General features: G+C 30.0%; 3 protein-coding genes across 7 annotated transcripts; 1 reads left to right on the plus strand and 2 right to left on the minus strand.

The window, feature by feature from the left end:
* Window positions 1-4,193: 4,193 nt before the first annotated feature.
* LOC137827813 (uncharacterized) lies at window positions 4,194-7,522 on the plus strand. Of its 5 annotated transcripts, none has more exons than XM_068634152.1 (6): window positions 4,194-4,707; window positions 4,792-4,913; window positions 5,056-5,250; window positions 5,722-5,818; window positions 6,690-6,912; window positions 7,004-7,522. In XM_068634152.1, the coding sequence occupies exons 2-6, from the start codon at window positions 4,887-4,889 to the stop codon at window positions 7,071-7,073; spliced, it is 612 nt and encodes a 203-aa protein (XP_068490253.1). In that variant the 5' UTR covers window positions 4,194-4,707; window positions 4,792-4,886; the 3' UTR covers window positions 7,074-7,522. The 5 variants fall into 5 exon arrangements, 3 of the variants coding, with proteins under 3 accessions (XP_068490253.1, XP_068490252.1, XP_068490254.1); XM_068634151.1 differs by having other exon boundaries at window positions 4,252-4,707; window positions 5,716-5,818; XR_016523226.1 differs by having other exon boundaries at window positions 4,263-4,707; window positions 5,716-5,818; window positions 6,632-6,912.
* A 1,822-nt stretch (window positions 7,523-9,344) lies between these two features.
* RP1 (PPDK regulatory protein) lies at window positions 9,345-11,190 on the minus strand. The gene is made up of 3 exons (XM_068634154.2): window positions 10,626-11,190; window positions 9,746-10,379; window positions 9,345-9,615 (listed from the first exon to the last, which is right to left on the minus strand). Exons 1-3 carry the CDS (start codon window positions 11,034-11,036, stop codon window positions 9,512-9,514), a joined length of 1,149 nt encoding a protein of 382 aa, XP_068490255.1. The 5' UTR covers window positions 11,037-11,190; the 3' UTR covers window positions 9,345-9,511.
* Window positions 11,191-11,947: 757 nt separating this feature from the next.
* LOC137828136 (gibberellin 2-beta-dioxygenase 8) lies at window positions 11,948-14,945 on the minus strand. Its single transcript, XM_068634586.2, has 4 exons — window positions 14,862-14,945; window positions 13,259-13,738; window positions 12,720-13,041; window positions 11,948-12,608 (listed from the first exon to the last, which is right to left on the minus strand). The coding sequence occupies exons 2-4, from the start codon at window positions 13,720-13,722 to the stop codon at window positions 12,363-12,365; spliced, it is 1,032 nt and encodes a 343-aa protein (XP_068490687.1). The 5' UTR covers window positions 13,723-13,738; window positions 14,862-14,945; the 3' UTR covers window positions 11,948-12,362.
* Window positions 14,946-19,999: the final 5,054 nt, after the last annotated feature.

The raw sequence follows: 19,999 nt of genomic DNA on the forward strand, positions 1-19,999 counted from the left end.
ATTGTCATATTAATATTAATCGAAAAAACTATAATTAATATCGGTTCAAAAATCACTTCAACAATGTTAAACTTTTTTTGTTAATGTTGATAAAAAACAATTTCCACTTACATTAATTTTTCAAGGTCAAATATATATTAGTCAATGTTGATAGGGGAAACGTTAAATAACATTAAATCTTAACTATATTATAGTTAATTCAATACCGTTTCAGGATTGATTGGAAATTTTCAATCAAATTAGTGTCTCAATCCAAACCAAGTCAATAAAAAGATAATATAAAAATATACACGAACATAAGAATTATATTTCTTTATGTAAATTTTAAAATTATATAATTTTAGATGATAAAATTATTCTCATCTCAATTTTATTTTAAAAAAATCATCAAAATATTATATTTTATTATAAACAATTTGAATTTTTTTCATATAAATATGTTACTCTCTAAACATTTTCAATTAAAAAAAATATATTAAATATCATACCATGATTGGTAGATGTAATGATTATTTGGTTTAAAAAATATTATAAAAGAAACATGATTGGTGAAGATAAAGTTGGATAAATGATATAGATAAGATTGGAACTAACAACTGCATAATACTGGAATTTTGGGACTCTTGAAGGTTAATCATTTGCTTGGTTGGGAAAACATCTGCATCAAATCCTCATCGTATTTGCTTCTCCTTATTAATGCTATTTTAACATTGTACCTAAAATGAAACTCGTAATAATCAACTGTTTTGTATATCAAACTAATATTTTTTAAATATACTTAAAGTATTTTACATCATATAAAAATATCTGAGAAACATTATCCATTATGTCAACAAAAATTGTTTCAATTGTTAAGGATGAGACACGCTAACAATAACGTCGATTCAAATTCTGCTTTTGTGTCGTGTCTTTACATGTCTTGACAAACACCAAGTAGCCTGTTTTTTGAATTTCAAATAAAAAAATATTGGCTTTATATTTTATATAATATATTAATTTTTAAAATAATAATTCAATTAATTGAATATAATTTTTATTAAATATTGCATTATTAATAATTTTATAATTTTTTTTATTAACTTATTATTAAATTATAATCTCATATCATCGTAATTATTTATCTTAAAATTGAATAATCTAACATGATTAAAATACTCATATTTTAGCATGTTTTAAAAAATATATATTTCGTTATCTTTTATCTATCATAATAATATTTTTTTTTTGTAAATATCGTTAGTATAAAATAAACTTTCAATTTAATAATAAATAAAAAAATATGATTCAATTAAAAGATACTGAGATTAGATTGTCATTTAGATAATATTTTTTCATAGTTCATTATTAGATTGAAGGAACATTTCAAAAATATTATATATATATATACATATATATATATACATATATATATACATATAATAATAAAGTTGTTTAATATTTTACTTATATAGATTATAATCAATATAATAAATATACTACTATATAAATAACTAAATATTTATTATTTTTGTTAAATTTTAGTCAACTTTAATCTGAATAATTTTAATGATATGATATTATAATTTAATAGCTAAAACGAGAAAAATTATTTTATATAAATGTGTGTGTAAAGGTATTCATAACATTTAATAAAAGTTACCTGTTAATTTGATTTCTTCCTATGTATATAAATAAAGATTTTATAGTATATTAAGAATAAGGTTGTTTATATTATTACTTATTATAAATATATGTCCACGATAAAGTTGTTTACTTTGTATTTAAGTTTAAGTAATTTTCATTAGTTGACCTATTCAATTTTTTTATATATATTAATAATAGTATATTAAAATTAAATTCTATCGATAGTTTGACTCAAGTGGTAGTAATTCGTATTGTTTAGTTAAGTACAGTGGTTCAAATAATGATAAAATAAACTTATGGTTACGAGAAGAGAAATACAAAAATTAAAATTTGAGAAAAGATAAAAGGAGAAAAAAATTAGTTATTTAATAAAGTTAAAAATAAATGAAGATTTAAGAGAAAAACTATTTTAAAATCTATGTAATTTAATTGATTTCGTAAAAAAGACAATAAAATTATTTTTTCTCTTTTCTTTCACTACACAACAAAACTATATTACTTATCTCCTTCTCCATATTTTAAATAGACAAATAATTTAAAATGGATATGTTATTCGCAACTGTTATATCGCCCAATAGTATTCTGCTGCTCATTCGCCATCTCTGTCAGAATTAAAAAAATGAAAAAAAAATTCGAGATAAAGTGGTGTTATCGTAGTTTGAATTGACCAGTTTTTGTGTGTGAATTTGATCCGATTTTTTAAAAATAAACTGAATAAATTGCTAAATTAAAAATTAAAAATATATTGGTCGTATCAATATGTAAAATTTTCAAAGTACTTGAAAAGTATATTAAATTTTCTTGATAGATAATGTTTTTCAAAAAGATTGTTTGATGATCCAAAGACTCAATCCTTATTTTATGTGATAACTGTTAACTAAAATTTAGATAACATAAAATTGTAAAGGTAAAATTTAAAGTTTAAAATATAAAAATAGGACGATTTTTCAATAAGGTAAAAATGAAAAATTTAATTATTATATATAAATAATTTTTTGTCTCATTATAATTTTCATATAAATTATAAAAAGGTTATATTTTTATGATAACTTTGTTTTTTCTAAAAGTAGTTATAAAATATAGAGGTAAGTTTTTTAACATTACTATATTTACATAATCTAATATAAATGTAAATTTAGGTAAAAAAAAAAAGGAGCGTGAATGTCTCAAATTAAAAATATAAAGAAATGAGTATCTAGTTGTTATAATAAAAATATATAAGATTTCACCTCAGTAATATTTTTTTAAAAGTAATAAGAAAATATATTTAACCTCAATCCATTTTTAATTTAATAACTTAATAATTGAGCTTTAAAATTTCATGTTTATTATGATTTATTATCATCGCGTGTTTTAATAGGGTTTTTTTTAATTAGTTTAATTATAAACTAGTTTTATTTATATCTAGTAAAAAAATAGCTACTTCATAAATTTATATATTTTAAGAAAAAATAATTACTTTTTAATTAAAAATAAAATAAAAATATTAAATTAGCATATATATATATATATTCTTAAAGATTTTTTATTTATTTTTAGTTTTAAACATAACTAAAAATAAAATAAAAATAGAAAAAGTATATATTAAAATGAAGAATTATTTATATATTCTTATAGATATAGATATTGTACTTTATATAATGAGAACACACTTTAACGTATGATTTAAGTTTGTATAATATTTTTTTTACAATACTATTTCAAAATATATTTAATTGAAATATTAATTTTCTTCGTTTTTTGAACTAAGCCACTGTCAACTTTTTAAAATTCGTAAATCTTCAAAAAGTGAATTAATTAAACTGAATTTGTCAATTAAAACATACTATTCCCCTTATTCGTTATGAAATTATTTGGGCTAACGAAGTCAGAATTTGGCAGCTAACGGAAAATTTAGTTGAACAAATTGGGTTAACTGACTGACAGCTGAACTATTGGTCCGTCAAGTCAAAGTTCAAGTTGACTTGTGACAAATATATTTACAAATTTTAAAATAGTGAAAATTGTTCAAGGAGTTATTCGTACAAGGTGAGTAAAAAATATGTAAATTGATTAAAGTATGTATAATTAATTTAAAAGAATTTGGATTTTTAGATAATAGCTATTAAAACACGTATTATTTTTCAAGAGAGAACAGACAAAAATTAAGGTAATTTTGTTTTCCAAATTTATAATAAAGATAACCATAAATAATAATAACAACAATGATTAGAATATAGGAGTAAGTGGAGAGTGGATTGTTTTACTTAAAATGTTGATTGAAACTAATTTCCTTAATCATACGAAAAGCGAACATTTAAGACATAATTTTTTAAAACAAAATTACTTCACAAATATCAAAAAGATAATCATTATCCTTTCCTGTTCAACATTATTAAGATTCAAATCACGTCATTTTAATTTATGAGAAAATAAATACAAAACTATTTTATATAGTAAAATATATAACTAAAAGCTCCTTTTTTTGTATTTATGGATAGAATTAAGTTCATAATATTTTTTATTGACTGGTAATTGAAACATTTTTTATATATTCATTAAATTTGAATTATTAGAGTTTAAAAACAATTGTCCGATTCATTGGTGCAAAGATGTACTTATCTGCTACACGTGACAGATTGACAGAGTAAAGTACATAGAAAAGCAAAGATGATGGTATAAACATTAAACAAAAGAAAGAGAGAAAGAAGTTTAAGATGGAGTCCATCTTGCAATCAAACCCATTCTTACTTCTCTGTTTATGAATGCATATTTTTTCTTTCACAGAGCAAACCCCACAGTCCGCATGATGATGATGATGATGGTGATGTCCTTCTCTCTCTCTTCTCCTCTTACACTCTTCCCATCCATTCTCTCCTCCTTTCCTCTTTCTTTCTTCCAATAAAAATCACCCTCTTCTTCTAATCAGACAAAAAGAAGAGTTGTTATAAGTCCATTCCTTTCCTCCATTTCCACAAAATTTTCACCACAAGAAACTAACACCTTCCTAACTGCTCTTCTATCTCTTCACTGCCACAATCACTTTCCCAATAATCCTGCAACTCAAGAAGGAACAAAGAAGAAATTTCTGGGTTATGTTCACGGGTATGTTTTGTTTATTTTATTTATTTTTTATATATATAATCTTAAGCGTTTTGACTTATGGGGTTCATTTTCATTTGCAATCAGGTGGTGTGTAGCTATAGCCTGAGCTGTGCCCCATTCCATACGCAACTTTTCCTCCTTCATTATCCTTTTCTTCTTCTTCTTTCTATTAAAAAGAGATGGAAATGGAAGAAATTCCAGAGTTGGTAAGAATTTCTTTTACGGTTTTTCTCCCTTAGAACTGTTCCATTGAAAATTTGGTCTTCTGGGTCTTCGGTTTTCGGTCATCAAGCTCCTCCATAATTCTTAATCATTGTACCTCTGTTTCCATGGGTTTGGGTTTTGCAGAATTCTGGTGATTCTTCTTCTCGCGAGGCTTTGGAATCAGAACAGAAGAACATGGGTACCCAGAGAATCTCTGTTTCAGACCACATAAACGCATATCAGTATTCAGCTGAGGAAGCTGATAGCTTTGTGATTGACATGGATTCCTTCTCTTCCGCCATCAACAAAGATAGCACCAATGCTAATTCCAGAATTACAGTAAGATCCTTTTTTGTTCTGTGTTACATTGTATCTTACCACGCGATAATTACTTTATTTTAATTTTGTTTGGCACATATTACAACCAAAACAGGTTCAGTGGTGTTTTGTTCTTCTTGCAATTAGTATAATGTACACTAATGGGTGGGGGCATTAATGAAAGTTGAGAAGGAAAACACACGTTATCCACTGTTGTTAAACCTTTGCGGCCATTGAAATCGAATGTCTTTCTCAAGCTCTATTATTTTTATTATTATTTTTATCATCATTATTATTAATTTTCCACCCTCAATTCCCTCACCCTTAACTATAAATTAAATTAATGAAACGTTGAAAATTAGATGAAGCCATTTAATATAATCATTTAAGTTTCACCTTTGTGTATCCCTTACTTAACTCCCCACCCAAAGTTGACTTGTTCACTATTTTTTTCACGTTATTGATTGATTGATTTTAACGGTATAGTTGCAGCGGAACCTTTCCAGGAAAGGATCTCAGCGTGGGGGCGACAGGATGGTGAATACACTTCATGATAGGGATACTGTCCCAACTACATGCTCACCAAAAGGTACCATACACCATTGTCTTCGCAAAAAAATTGTGAACTCATTAATTGTATTATTCTAATCTAAAATATAATATAGTATGTTTTGTTTTATTTAGAATTAGATCTTCCTCTGAGTCTCTTCATGCGCATAGTAATTTGCAGATAAATATATAAAAAATATGTACCACATAAAGAACACATGAGAGGATCCAAATATCTTTTTTGTATTTTTCATACTATCCTAGACCGAATGATTCACCAACTTGAGATTTGTCTTCATGTATCTCGTGTTGAAGATAATTTTAATAAAATTACCAACAGTCGCGTCTGTTTCTATTGTTTGACCATTATGGAACTTGGGTTAATCGATATGTATATACGTGCATACAGGTGACAAAATTAGTAGTATCATTAAATATTTCAACACCAACCTGTACCTGTGAGGCCAAAGTGGTTGTCCCCTGATTCTTAGGTCTCATTGCTGTCTAACTCTGTCTGTTATGAATATACTATAGTTGTCAGTACAGTATCAATATCTCAGATCCAATGTAATTTAGGTTTCTGAATATAATGACATCAATATGATTAAAAGTCACACTGGGATTACGTAGATAAAAAATTATGATGGCGGTGAAATTAGTTTGGCCTAGTCCCTGGTAGGTGGAGATTAGTTCGGGTGAAAAACAGGAAACCTACTATGAGAACATGCCAATTAATTATAGCTCTCTGAAATAGATATCTGGGTCAACCATGTGTATTTCTACAGACATTACAGATCATGAGATAGATATTAATATTAATATTTTGTTGGTAACCCACTCTTGGGGGCCACAGGTAATGCCATTATCAGAAATTGAGACAGTATTGTGATGTGGGTTTTATGGAACTGCAGCTGCTCTAGCAGGATCCTGCACGGCTGAAAAGTCAGCGGCGGTAGCTGTAGGGTCCACGCAACACTCCACAAACACACAGGTTCATCATCAGATTACTATTACTGCCAGTAACATGTGCAACACCAACACCGAAAGCAAATGTGTTACTAGAAGAAATAGTTTTAAACGAACTTCTTCATGCCTCCTTGACCCTAGAAGAGTTCTTCTTTTCTTTGCCACCTTGTAAGATTCAGCTCCTATTAGCTTCAGTACTTGGCTTCAGTTATGTCTTTCAACCTATTTTATGTGTCTTAATTTCCCAGCTCTGAAACAGGTCAAGCATGGGAACAATGTTGCTAATATACTTCACTCTTACTATCAGCAAGCAAAGTGCAGATGAATAAGGGGGTGACTGGCAGCAGTTAATGATGCCACTGATTTAAATGGGACAAATGAGATAATGGGTTGTGTAAAATCTAGATCCTAGGATTGGAGAAAAACGCACGAACAAGAAGTTTGAAGACAAATTTGTAAAACATTCAGTAGGCAACTAAAATTTCCACCACCTTGACGTCAGAATCAGTTATCTGTTGGGGGGCTACGAAAGGCAAATTCAATGACATACTGCACTATGATAAAGGGGGAAGGAATATTTTTTTTATGTGAATGGAATACAGCAACAGATAAAGATCACATGTAAGAGAGTGCTCTATAGTTTATTTGGAGTGTCATCTAAGGGAATAGCGGTGTTGGAGGATCAGAAAGTCCCTTTTTGCTCTTTCTACTCCGTCCTTATTTTTATCCCCTGTATCTTTTGTTTTGATAATGTAATGGCAAGTGAAGCTTTTTCTAATGTGTGTAACTTTAATGTTAACTGTGGGAAAAGGTAGGGGAAAGTAAACCAAAACCATGAGAGCTACTTACCTACAAGCTACAAAAGTAGACACAAACGGCATGCGTGCTAAAAGACGTTTTTTCTTTCTGGAAGAAACTGTAATCCACGAGTGCCTTTTCTAGGGACAAAGAATGTTTATATATTAGGAGACCTTTCGGAATAAGCTGTGTGTATATGGAAGATTAAGATTAATTTAGTAAATTTTTGTCTGCTGTGTACTGTGGTCTACATAAAATGTAGAATGTCAAAGTTAGAGACACTGGGATCCTTTTAAGATAAATGTTTCCAGAAGACATAAACAGCCATGCGAGTTTTCGATTGCGGACTTGAGGACAACCCTCAATTACTATAAGTGTTAAATTTGTCCTCAACCATATTAAGAGATCAGATAGACTCCTTAGGTAATTGAGCTAACAATTATTCTAAGGTTGCAGCAAAACTGTTAATCCACAGTCCCAGTTAGGTTTACAAACATTAGCAACCCAACCTACAAAATTTGTGAGTTATTGAATTTCACCATGGGAAAGAAAAACAAAGAACCCCTCACTGTCCATCTGCTCATGCTTTTGAGCCCGTAGGCAAGTTTGGTACACCAGCAAGTTTACTTATATAAGTTAAATGACATAAGTTGCTTGGAATGTAAGATTTTAGCATGTTTAGCATGTTTAGTATATCTTGTATTTTTTCTACAAGTGTTGGCAACCAAACTAGCATAAAATATTAAACTCCACCAGATATTTTGGCAAGAAAATTGATGGCTTACATAACAATAAATATTGCCAGCATACCAGTCAGTGTAACTAAAGCCAGTAGTCATCATGGAGGGATACTTCACTATTTTGGCGGAAACAGAACTTCCTTTCCCTTGAAGGAAAAGAGCATTCTACTCATTCATCATGCTCCATGAGATTTTTCACAAAAAGAGAAGCCACCAGCACTCACCAAAATTTTTGAAAGCAGTTTTTTCAACTGATCAGTAGGTTCACCATAGCAAAGCAACTTTTCGGCCGCTGGGCCAAGACACGTTCGACTCTTTCTTGGAATCGAATTACTTATGATACAAGCTGTTGATAGTAGCATTTCACCATATACATGTAATGATATGTAAGACGAATATGGTTGTTAACTTTTAAAAAAAGGCATGCCTGCTGCTAGTTAGCAAAAAGAATACCCCAAAAAGTAAGTGGCATATAAAATTTAGGTTTAATTACTTGTTTAATTCCTATAACTATAAAAATTTCATTTTTTAATTACTGAACATAAAAACATTTATTTTAGTCCATATGCATATATTATTTTAATCTTGTGATGATAGGCAGAATGCCGACCTTAAAACAAGTCTTTACTCATATATTGATGGTTGTGTAATGGTAAGTAGAATGTTAACTTGATTAAAACAAGTTTTCATGTCGACTTGATTAAAATAAGTCTTCATTCATAGTTGGGAGTAGACAAAATGTTAATCTGATTAAAACAAGTCTTCACTTAGATTTGAAGGTTGTATAATGTCATATAGTGTCATGGTAGAAGCTCGATCTCTTTAAATCCAATTTTAACATTCCCAGTAGGCCATTGTTTAAGAGTAAGATATTACTTAGGTGAATTCCCATAATATTGTTGAGACATTTAAACCTTTTTAATATAAATCATGATATTAAAGAGACATAATTAATACCAAATATAATGAGAATGGACTAAAAACTAGGCTTCATACAAATCACACTGAAGTGTAAGAAATGAGCAAATATGAGATTAGAAAGAATAGTAACAAAGAAAAAAAAAAGAGGTGAATGATGTAGCTTATCTTGTATATCATTTCAAATCGTTTTTAGTACATACCGTCTAAATTTATATAGAGACTAAAAGAAATTGAAATAGTATGTATAAGGACTAACAAATGATGTTTATTCAATATCTGAAGTTCAACCTGAGAAATACTTGTCATCTCTAATAGCGTTTTGAGATCCTCGACATGGTGCACTTCTGCTTCCTGTCATGGTACAGCCTCAACAGAATTGCTGCAGTCTCTTCTATGGCTTTTTCTGTCACATCTGTAAATAGATAACAAAATAAGACGTCATAAGCATAAGTCTGAAAGGCTAACATTTTCCAACCACTGTTATGAATTAATGTAACATCAAAGATGATAGAAATCAGGACTTGAGAAGAATAAATTTGTACCAATGACTGGCCAAAGAGGGTTCTGAGCAAAGACCCTTCCACCGAATTCAAGTTCCTCCATGACATACTTCATCTCCGAATACGTACTCTTACCATCTGAACTTAATCCCATGGTTTTAGTCCTTGCAGTTCTAATATTCTGCAAGACAAGAGGATTTATAGTCAAGCCAAAAACCTTCTTCGGATCCACCTCAAACAGAGTCCTTGGAATTGCCACACCCAAGACAATGGGCACATTGGCCACCTTGTACCCCTTCTGAGCCAGATAAATGGACAAGGGGGTCTTGCCGGTGCGCGAAACTCCGGTGAGAACAATGTCGGCCTTAGCCAGATTCTGGGGAGATGCTCCATCATCTTGCTTGATGGTGAACTCAATAGCTTCAATCCTACGAAAGTAATCATCAGATAGGGGAAGGCCAGAAGCCCCACGCGGAAGGCCAGATGGAGAAACACCCAAATGAGAAGCAATGGCCTCTGTGATGGGTCCCAAGACATCACTGGAAGGCACACCCCATAACTTGCATGCCTGCTTTGCAGCCAAAGCCAATTGTGGATCAGCCAAAGTATACACTAGCAAAGCGCCTTCCTTAGCTGCTTGCTTTGTGATCTCCACCAACTTCTCCGCGTTATCAATCTTAAAACCATAACATCAACAACAAAATTTACATTCTAAACATAACTGAACAAAAATTGAAACTATACAGCATCAGTCAAAATAATAATTATTGATATGATTCTTCATGCATACAATTATTTAAAAATCGTATCTAACATTTTTAATTTATTAATTACTAATGTAAATGCAAAATTAAACTCATACTATGAGATTATTCAAATTAGTAAAGCACATTTTCTGTAAGATGTGTTTGCATTTGATTACCCCAGAAAACAAATGGGTACTGACGGGGCAGCCACGGTCGACCAAGCAGTAATCGAACTGGCCCAAAGCGGCACTAACGCAATGCTCGGCGGTCCAGCCGGTTCCGTCGGAGACTATGTAGATGGACTTGACGGCCATGACATCTGCGACGTCCAAATTGACGGCATCGTCTGGGTCCACCGTTAGAGCAAATTGACGTAGAGGGGCGTTGGGTTCCGGTGGTTGGGTTCGGAGACGGGAACGGTCCAATTTCTGCCCGGACCGTACGGCTCGGGCTCTGGACCATCGGTTCAGCTGGGGGCTCCCCTTGGGTCTCCCTGAAACGGACTTGGACCCGGTTTGGTCATTTTGCGTGCACGCTACGATTTGAGGAACAGAAGGACTTAACCGCAAAATTGGCATGACTAACATGTGCTTCCGTTTTCTTCTTTCTCTTTGCCCGGGGTAAGATTAGGATAATGAAAACATTGCCAAATATCAACAATTATTTTTCCTTTTTTAAAGAAATGTTTTTCATTATTATTAGCGGAAACATAGGTGCAATAGCGGAAACATAGAGAAATCCGCATTTTTCTCTTCTATTCAATTTTTATGGTTTGAGTTTCTCTTTTCCTTCAAACCTTTTATTTTCTTTCATTGGTGATTTTTGGATCTGGAGGGTGTGAATGATCTTCACCTTAAAATTAAGATTCACAGATGGTAGATACAAAAAGAATGATGATTTTATCAAATAATAGAGTTGATTGAAATGGAATGGAAAGACCAGTTGAAAATGAAGATTATTTTATTTGATACGGAATATTTGGTGTGGAAATGAGTTGAGATTGTAAGTATGTTCTCTTTCTTTCTGGTGTTGCCTTAAAATAAGGAATTAAGGGAAGAGTGGAGAATTGGTTTACATATAAAAATTGTCTCATAACATTAATTTTAAAAAAATAAAAAATAATTTTAATTTTTAAATAATTGATATGAAATAATAAAATATTTAATTGTACTAATAAAATGAAATATATTAAAAAAAAAAATCAGTAAAAATTTGTTACACCAAAGAATCCTCTATATAGGTATAAATTATTATTATTATTATTATTATTATTGTTGTTGGTTAACCTACTATTTTAATTTCATGGTTTTGTTAACTTAATTCGCCATGTTTTATTTTGTTATAATTTTATATAACTCAGATAAACTATTTTATTGCAATTTTCTACTTCTTAACATCAATTCTCTATCTTTGAAATTCGGAGCTTTGTCCATTTTGTTTCGCTTCACATTCTTACTTGATGAAGGGTCGTGAGAGATTCCTGAGCACAGCCACAAAATATTCTTAAGGGCTCGTTTCGGCCCAAAATATATTATAAGTTAAGTCCCTAACTCAGACTGGTACTTCAACAGTATTCCTTTCTTTATGCACCCCTATCTCAAACTCCTCCTTATCAAACAACCAGCACCAGAAAGGGGGCCTAAACAAAACCTTTTTATTATTAAATCAACCGAAAAGATTATTTAAATTTATTAGTAATATTTGGTATACAATTTGTTTTTTGTAATTTTACTAAAAATAGAGTTGTTTTTAAAAGTTAACATTTAGCTTCTAGTTTTTTATATGTATTTTCATTTTATTTTTACTTTTTCTATCAAAGACATGATTTTATTATTATTTCTTTATTTACTCATAAGACATGCAAAACAAAGTTGTGATAAAGCAGAGGCATGAGGAAGTGGTATTCATGCACATTACGTAGCTCCTCTACGTATGAGAAACTTTGGTAGGCCAATTTTGTAGCCCAACTTCTGAACATCATCTCGAACTTCTTGTCTATATTCCCCAAAGCTAAAGTTCCTGTACTTCGACGCCTCTGTGCAGCTTTCTATCAATGTATCATCAGAGGGGCAAAAGAAATACGCCATAGAGAATCTCTCTAATTTTGGGTTCGTCATAACTCGGTGTTCAAGACTTTTGTAAACTCCATTGCTCCATGCCTGCATATCCCAGATTACCAAGTTAACGCATGTAACTTCACCATAAACAGTCTCGGAAAAAGTGTTCTTAGATAAGAGAAAAGATATGTTGTGCCTAACAGTATAAAGTACCTGGAACAAGTCGCCAATGATGATTACAAGGGCATCAGGGTTTGGTTTGACTGCAATCCATTTCCCATCTTTCACGATTTGCAAACCTCTGACCTGATCTTGATGTAAGATGGTGAGGAAAGCAGTGTCTGTATGTGGCATCAGTCCGTGAACCTCAGAAGCCAAGGGGCATGGAGGATATCGATTCAATCGAATATAACAAGAACTGGGCAAACAATTCTCCTCAAAGAAACTACACTTGTGACCCATTTTCTCAGCCAGGATATGAGCCAACGTTTTCGCCAGAATAGAAACTTGGCTGGCAAACTCTTCAATGGTTGAGCTGCAAATATAGAAAATTTTCAAAATTTTCAATGTGTGCTGTATCTTTTAAGTCCTTTTCCAAAGGTTAAGTGGAACATACATATTTGAGGAGAACTATGTCTGTCTTAATTCAATGTTCAATGTTTGTCTTTGAACAATAAACACGAACCAATGAAAGCACACTATAATAAAAAGATGATGATGAAACATTAAAATTAAATAAATAACGTGATTACCTAAAAGTGTTGGAATCGGTGGAACTGAGTATATCAGTTAGAGGAATATGGAATGCTTCAGACCAAGATAACTGCCTAATGCATGTTGCAGTGGGGGCTCCCCAACGGTAGCTACCAGTGGAAAAGTTGAAGAGCTTGTTCTCTTTGCTCTTCTTCTCAAAAGGTTGCTTAAATATCTTCTCTCGTTCGACCCTCAAAACACTGAAAACGTCATTGGAAATTCCATGATTAACGATCTGAAAGAAACCCCATTCTTGAGAAGCCTTAGCTATCTCGGACTTGCACTCCTCCCTCCTCACTTCATCACTCTCTGCTAAATGACTCACATTGATCGCTGGCAACTCTGTCTCCTCCACCACCAACACCTCATCATCATCAAAACCACTCTGTTCGTTACTGTTTCGGCTCTTGCTCAAGAGCATATCGTATGCCTCGTGAAGGGGTGGGTTTGAATTCGAGTCCATGCTTTGTTAGTGGTGGCTGAAAGGAGAGAATTTCAAGGAAAAAACAATTCATTCTTGTTTCCTCATTTATTTTGGTAGATGGAGACAAAAAGAGATAATTAAAGACAACCAGTACTTGTAGCTTTCTTTTTTCTGTTCATATTTCGTCTTTGATTGAAAGGTTTCATAGACAAAGGTACGTACGTAGCTTGGTGTATGTCTTCAAGTTCACACTACATTGTAGTGCTAGTCATTTTCTTATTATCTCCTGCTTTTACTGATTTCTTATGATATTAATTGTTTAATTCTAACTACATTGTGTTCAGACGAAACTGCATCATAATTAGATCTTAATATATGACCCACTTTACTTACACGGTCTTAGTTAGATCTTCATTTTTCAAACTTTATCATAATTAGACCAAACTTCATCATAGTTAGATCATAATTAGACCAAACTTTTTCACGTTCAATCATGCAGCTATTCAACAATTGAGGACCATATTATCATAATTAATTCTAAGTACCAACCATAGCACCGAAACAAACTCATATTTTAGCACAGGTTTGTTTGAACTCACTTTGAAGTGACGATCAGTATATTAATGACATATGAGGATTATAATTTTGGGTTTTAGTTTTTGAACAAAACTTGTTCTTTTATGTACTTTGTGTGGTGCTCTTTATTAAATTTGAGGTTTACTTCAGCAATCTTCACAATAAAAATCGCTGCTAATTTTTTAGATACATCTTTAATTGTGATAAGAGAATAACTACAAAATTTCACTTACTTTCTTTTACCTTTTATCTTCCCACACCTTTTGATTCAAGGGAAATCACTTTTTTTCAGTTATATTCAAACACAAAACACCGAGAACTTACATACATATTATTATGACAGAAGAAAACCTTCGTCTGATGTTTTTCAAATATATCAGATCGATCAAAACATCTACAGTTTGTATTTAAACACAGTAGCAATACACTCCGGGAGAAATTAAGAACATGATAGAAACTAGCTAGCTGTTATTATTGAGAACAAAAGAATTAAAAAAAAATGTATAAATATGAATAATTATAAATACACAAAGAGATAATCATCTTGTTGGAGGAATTAAAATTATACAGACATGTTAATAGCAGAGAAACGTGGCACTCACACATATAAGGAGACTATCCACCGAACAATGAGCAATGAAATTTGCTTTCAGCTTTAGAGATTAAAGAGTGTAATTTAGCCTGTCAGCTACATTTGCGGACTTGGGATAATTTATAGGCTACAAGTCCCTCAATTATTGTCACTACTGATAATACCAAGGACATATATTGATGTAGAAAGATCAAGTTGAAGAGAAAAATAACTTTCAAATACTCAAATGACATGGTTTTAAATGTCACTTGGTGAATTCAAAAGCTTAAAGGGAGAATTACAACAAGATAATGGCATAAGAATATAAGATAGGCACATAACTATTTACATGTAAATTGCACAGGAAAAAGAGAATTAATTTAGTTTGGAGATATTGGAGATGTTGGAGATTCCACGTCGACAAGAGATGAGGACAATTCATTGTATATAAGTGGGTGCAAACCTCACCTTATGAGTTGATTTTATGAGGTTGAGTTAAGTTTAAAGTCAACTTCTTATTTCGATAGTTTTTTAAAAAAGATTTTTTATCCGTGTTTTGTAGATAAAAAATAGTTTACTTAGAAATAAACTCTTTTCAAATCTTCCAAAAAAAAAAATTCTTATACGTCATCTCAAACCCAAATTATGATATGAAATTATTATCCTAATTTGGGAATGATTTCAATTTTTCTACATATGGAGAAATATTACATTTGGAATCTTGTTCCATGATCTGAAGTGGCGAAACCTATAGGTAATTTGAAAAAGTTCAAGACTCATCTTGTGACGAAGAAGAGATCTATACAGATGGAAGACGTTGATTGTAAACAAATTATTTTCTTTGATTTCTAAAGACTCTTTTTGGAGTAATTGACATATTTTTTATATTGAGTTACATCAAATAAATGTAAAGAAAGTATTATTGATGAAATAATTTATATGGTACAACTACAAAACTTTGTTTTAAAATGTTCAAAGGATTTGGTTGGAAACTTAAGAAATTCATCTATGGACTTAATGTAATTAACTCTTGTGATTTTGTGGTAAATTTAGTTTATGATTTGATATACCATAACTTTTGTGGAAGCAAGTATATTTTTATAGTTTTATAGGTTGATGTTATTTTGCTTTCCGGCAGCAATATAAATTTAGTGCATAAAATCAAGAGAGTTTTAACTAAGAACTTTGAGATGAAAGATCTTGATAATGCATATTTTGTATTAGACATATATAAATACATCAAGACTTTTGGGTTGTTCATGATGTAAGATATTATAAACCAAGTAATGCTCTATAATTAATGGTGTGTTTCTAGGAGTGGAAACATTAATGAAAAGCAATGAAAATGCAAATTTCAAGAATTTAAAACATAAAAAAATGCACAAAACTAAACTAGAAAGTTGGTTGTGATTTAAACTTTTCACTCATATAGGAAGAGATTTGTATGGAAAGTACTGTTCACTTTAAAATGATAATTGATTGTATTTATTATAATAAAATAAGTAAATTAAAGTAAAAAATATTAAAATAATATATTATACAAATTAAATTGTTTTAAAATGTTATTTAATTTATAAATAAATCAATCCAATTAATTTTTTAAAAATATTTAAATATGAAAATAAATTTGTAAATTTACATTTTTAGCAATTAAAAAATATAATTTCAACCATTATCACATCACTCACAAACTTTTATAAACTTTAATAAATTTTTCTTATACCTTTTATTCTATTTACCTTAGTTTAAACAACCTCACATTTTTCATATTTTCTCTAAATCTCGAATTCATTTCCTCAAATTCACTTCTTAATTCAAACAAAGAAAGAAAAATCCATTAGTATAGAATTCATTTTGAAGAAAAGAAAATATAAAAGATTTCTTCTTCATAAGCAGTAAGAAGTCTAATATATGCTCTCAAATTTTATAATTATTTCTATAATTTTATTTTTAATTTATAGACAATGTATTAATCAAATTTTAGATATAATGATTGTACTACCTAACCTGAATAAGCGGAGCAGTTAGAACAGTGATACTTGTAGAATATATAGTATAATGATATACATTTGAAGGAGAATTTATTATTATTTTAAATATGATTAGATAATAAGTCTTGAATTGCTTATTAAAAAAATGGTTTGTGCTTGAAATATATGTTTTCACGTTGGAATTATTGTTAGGTGAGTAAAGATCATATATGAGACATCTTTATCGAAAGCTGAGTTGCTCTATAGACTTTCAATACTTTGAAGCACGCACCTTTTTCACAACATGGGTATACTCATGATCTAAGCAATCTATTGATTACACGTGTTTCGTTAATGTTAACAACTCATCCGTGTTAAATTTTAAGGAAATTGTTGCTTTATAAAGATGAGACCTAGAGAACTATTGAAGTCTTCGTCTTTCTTTCTCTGTCGGGCAGGTTGTTAGGTGCTTGATTGAAATTCTTCTCGTCTTCGTGTTTCTTCTTCGGCTCTCAGTCTTGGGTGAACACCAAATGAAGTACCTGCGCACCCTAACGCTCAAGTCAGTAAAGCGGGTTATCGGTATTCGAGTAGGTGCACAGTAATAAATGACGTACCTTTCTCCTTGAAATGTGTGCTATTTATATATTATTTTAATATACTTACCTTATTGGGCCTAATTAGTAGAATGGATCACACTTACGGGTGTATTACCTAATCTTTAATGACATGTTAGCTTCATTGACCTTGATTTTAGCGTTAATGGATGTATGTGTTGGTCGGTCGGACCGTCTGGAGTAGTTTCCCTCGTCTCGGTTAAGTTTCCATAATCTCGACCAGGTGTTCTTGATTTCGGTCAGCTAGACCGAATCTCGATTTCGCCCGTACTTTTTTACAGAAATATTTTATGATCATCCTAAACTAATCTCATATAAAAAAGAGAAAAAAGAAATTAGGATTGAGTTTGTTTGATCCATTTAAGAAACAACTTAGAAATGTGAAAATATAGAATTAAAAGGAAGTTTGAAAAAAAAGAGGTGAAGGTTTGTGCACGTATATGGTTTGATCATATGGTGGATATTGATTGTGTGGACATTGATAGAATGGAAGAATTTGATTTAACCCTGAACTCAAAATTAACCTAACATGAATGAACAGAAGGCAGATGTGAGATGGAAGTAGGCCTGAAGAAGACAGAGGGGCCATGGATGGATTCATGTCGAGTACCAAACAAGGCTCCACCCAGAGTAACATCAACGTCAAAATTTATCCTCAAATTTCTAATTGGCTCAGCCTCAGAAATTGAGCCCAGAGCATGCATGTGAATTGCTTTCATAAGTGACAGACACTGAAATGAAATTAGGTAATGTGAAACCCATGCTTCTGTTGCTACACAATATCCCTCCTACTTCAATTCATGCACATTCTAGTTTAACCAAGTAACAATTTGTTAAATAATCTCTTTATCATTGATTACTATTATTGTACCTGATGTATAAATTAAATTATAAACACTTAATCAAGTTATCTAGATCTGGTGAGATAGTTAATAAACATAAACCTATAGAAACATACATGTATATACTTTATTTTATTTTAATGGTTGAAATAAATAGTATGATGTAAAATATTAATAAAAAAAACTTATTATTTATCATTACTAGTATTTTGTTTTTAAAAAAAATTATTTTATATAAAATAAAGATAGCAATTATAAAACGTATGTTTGACTAAAGAATGGTGGTTATGTGAAACTAATTCACGTTGGATAAAAAAAATTATGCCGTGACAAATTTTGAAATTCAAATAACTTTTTTTTATGTCGGAACACTTAAAGTCACACATAAATTTTTAATTTTATATTTTTTTTTAAAATTGTGTGTTTTTTTTCTTATTGTGATTTTTCGTTTTCTTTCCAACGAATGTGATGAGGTTGTGAAAGTTTCATTGATGATCCAAACAATAGTTTTCTTAATTCTTCAGATTTTGCGTATTCATCATTTTTATTTGTTTGAATTGCGTTCTTTATTGAGATTACTGGTCTGAAAACCTTCCATTTGTTTTTAAATTGATAATGTGATTAATTTTTGGGATCACAATCATAGCAATTCCTAAATGTGTCCCTTAAATTGTTATTGCTTAGTCTTTTGTGTCATGTTATTTAAATGTATAAATTTAAAATTTTGAATATTGAAATTAATTGTTAAAATCAATTTATTAGTATAGATGAATTTTTATTAGATGTTTAAAATTAAAATTTAATATTTAGGAAAATAAAAATGATAGAGGCTAATTAATTATTTTAGTATCTATATTAAGTCACTAGTTTGTTTATTATTACTAAATTATAGGTAATTTATATAATATATTTTAGGGAAATTATAGTTTGTCTGAGATTTACGGTAAATGATTAAAATTGTATTAAATCTTAAATTATCCTATTGAACAATTTGAAAAAATTATTTTTCAATTATTAATACATACGCATTGTAAATTTGATAAAATATTGGTTTTAACTATTTTATGTTGTTCTCCGTATGTATATTTGATTCGAAACATATAAGATGTTGTGAAAAATTTATCTAATTTAAGATAATACATTTTGTTTAGCTTTTGTTTATTATAGATTTACATATGTTATGTTGAGATCCGACATAAATATAAATTTTTTATTGACGCATTGAATTATTATTGAAAATAAAAATTCTTAAATGAATAATAAATGTAAAAAATTAGTTTTTTTGGTTAGTGTTCATGAATAAAAGAAGAGAAATATGAATAAAATAAGAGAAATGTAGAAAATAGAAATCAAAGTTAAAATATTTTTAAAACGAAAAGAGAACAAATGTAATAAATTAAAGTTAAAAGTCAACGTTTGAAAACTACACTACTTTCAAACAAGTTTTCTAATTAATAAAGTAAATAAAAAAGTTTAACTGAAATTACCTTGAAAACATAGTTTTAGATTTAGTGATCATTAATGTCTATTCAATGAGGTTAGATAGGAAACAAAAATGATAGATTGACAAGTAATGTTATTTAAAAGAATAGAGAGAGATAAGAAGGACTAAGAACAAGGAAGAAAATTAAATGAGAATTAGATAAAAGAAAAATAAATAAATGTTAGTATTTGATCTTAATTTATGCATTTTTTAATATTTATTCATTAATATTTTATGTGATATTTATATAAGTTTTT

The sequence above is a fragment of the Phaseolus vulgaris genome, chromosome 7 (genome assembly GCF_051622355.1).
Source record: "Phaseolus vulgaris cultivar YP4 chromosome 7, ASM5162235v1, whole genome shotgun sequence".
Taxonomy (NCBI): domain Eukaryota; kingdom Viridiplantae; phylum Streptophyta; class Magnoliopsida; order Fabales; family Fabaceae; genus Phaseolus; species Phaseolus vulgaris.

Bases quoted from the DNA above. Each gene is read 5' to 3' on its own strand.
- RP1 (XM_068634154.2), bottom strand. From the start codon at position 11,036: ATGTTAGTCATGCCAATTTTGCGGTTAAGTCCTTCTGTTCCTCAAATC. The intron at 10,380-10,625 runs GTAATCAAATGC...TATGGTTTTAAG, and splicing joins GTACCCATTTGTTTTCTGGG to ATTGATAACGCGGAGAAGTT. The intron at 9,616-9,745 runs GTACAAATTTAT...ATCTATTTACAG, and splicing joins CCCTCTTTGGCCAGTCATTG to ATGTGACAGAAAAAGCCATA.
- LOC137828136 (XM_068634586.2), bottom strand. From the start codon at position 13,722: ATGGACTCGAATTCAAACCCACCCCTTCACGAGGCATACGATATGCTC. The intron at 13,042-13,258 runs GTAATCACGTTA...CTATATTTGCAG, and splicing joins ACCGATTCCAACACTTTTAG to CTCAACCATTGAAGAGTTTG. The intron at 12,609-12,719 runs GTACTTTATACT...TGGGATATGCAG, and splicing joins TCATTGGCGACTTGTTCCAG to GCATGGAGCAATGGAGTTTA.
- LOC137827813 (XM_068634151.1), top strand. From the start codon at position 4,887: ATGGAAATGGAAGAAATTCCAGAGTTG. The intron at 5,251-5,715 runs GTAAGATCCTTT...TTAACGGTATAG, and splicing joins ATGCTAATTCCAGAATTACA to TTGCAGCGGAACCTTTCCAG. The intron at 5,819-6,689 runs GTACCATACACC...ATGGAACTGCAG, and splicing joins AACTACATGCTCACCAAAAG to CTGCTCTAGCAGGATCCTGC.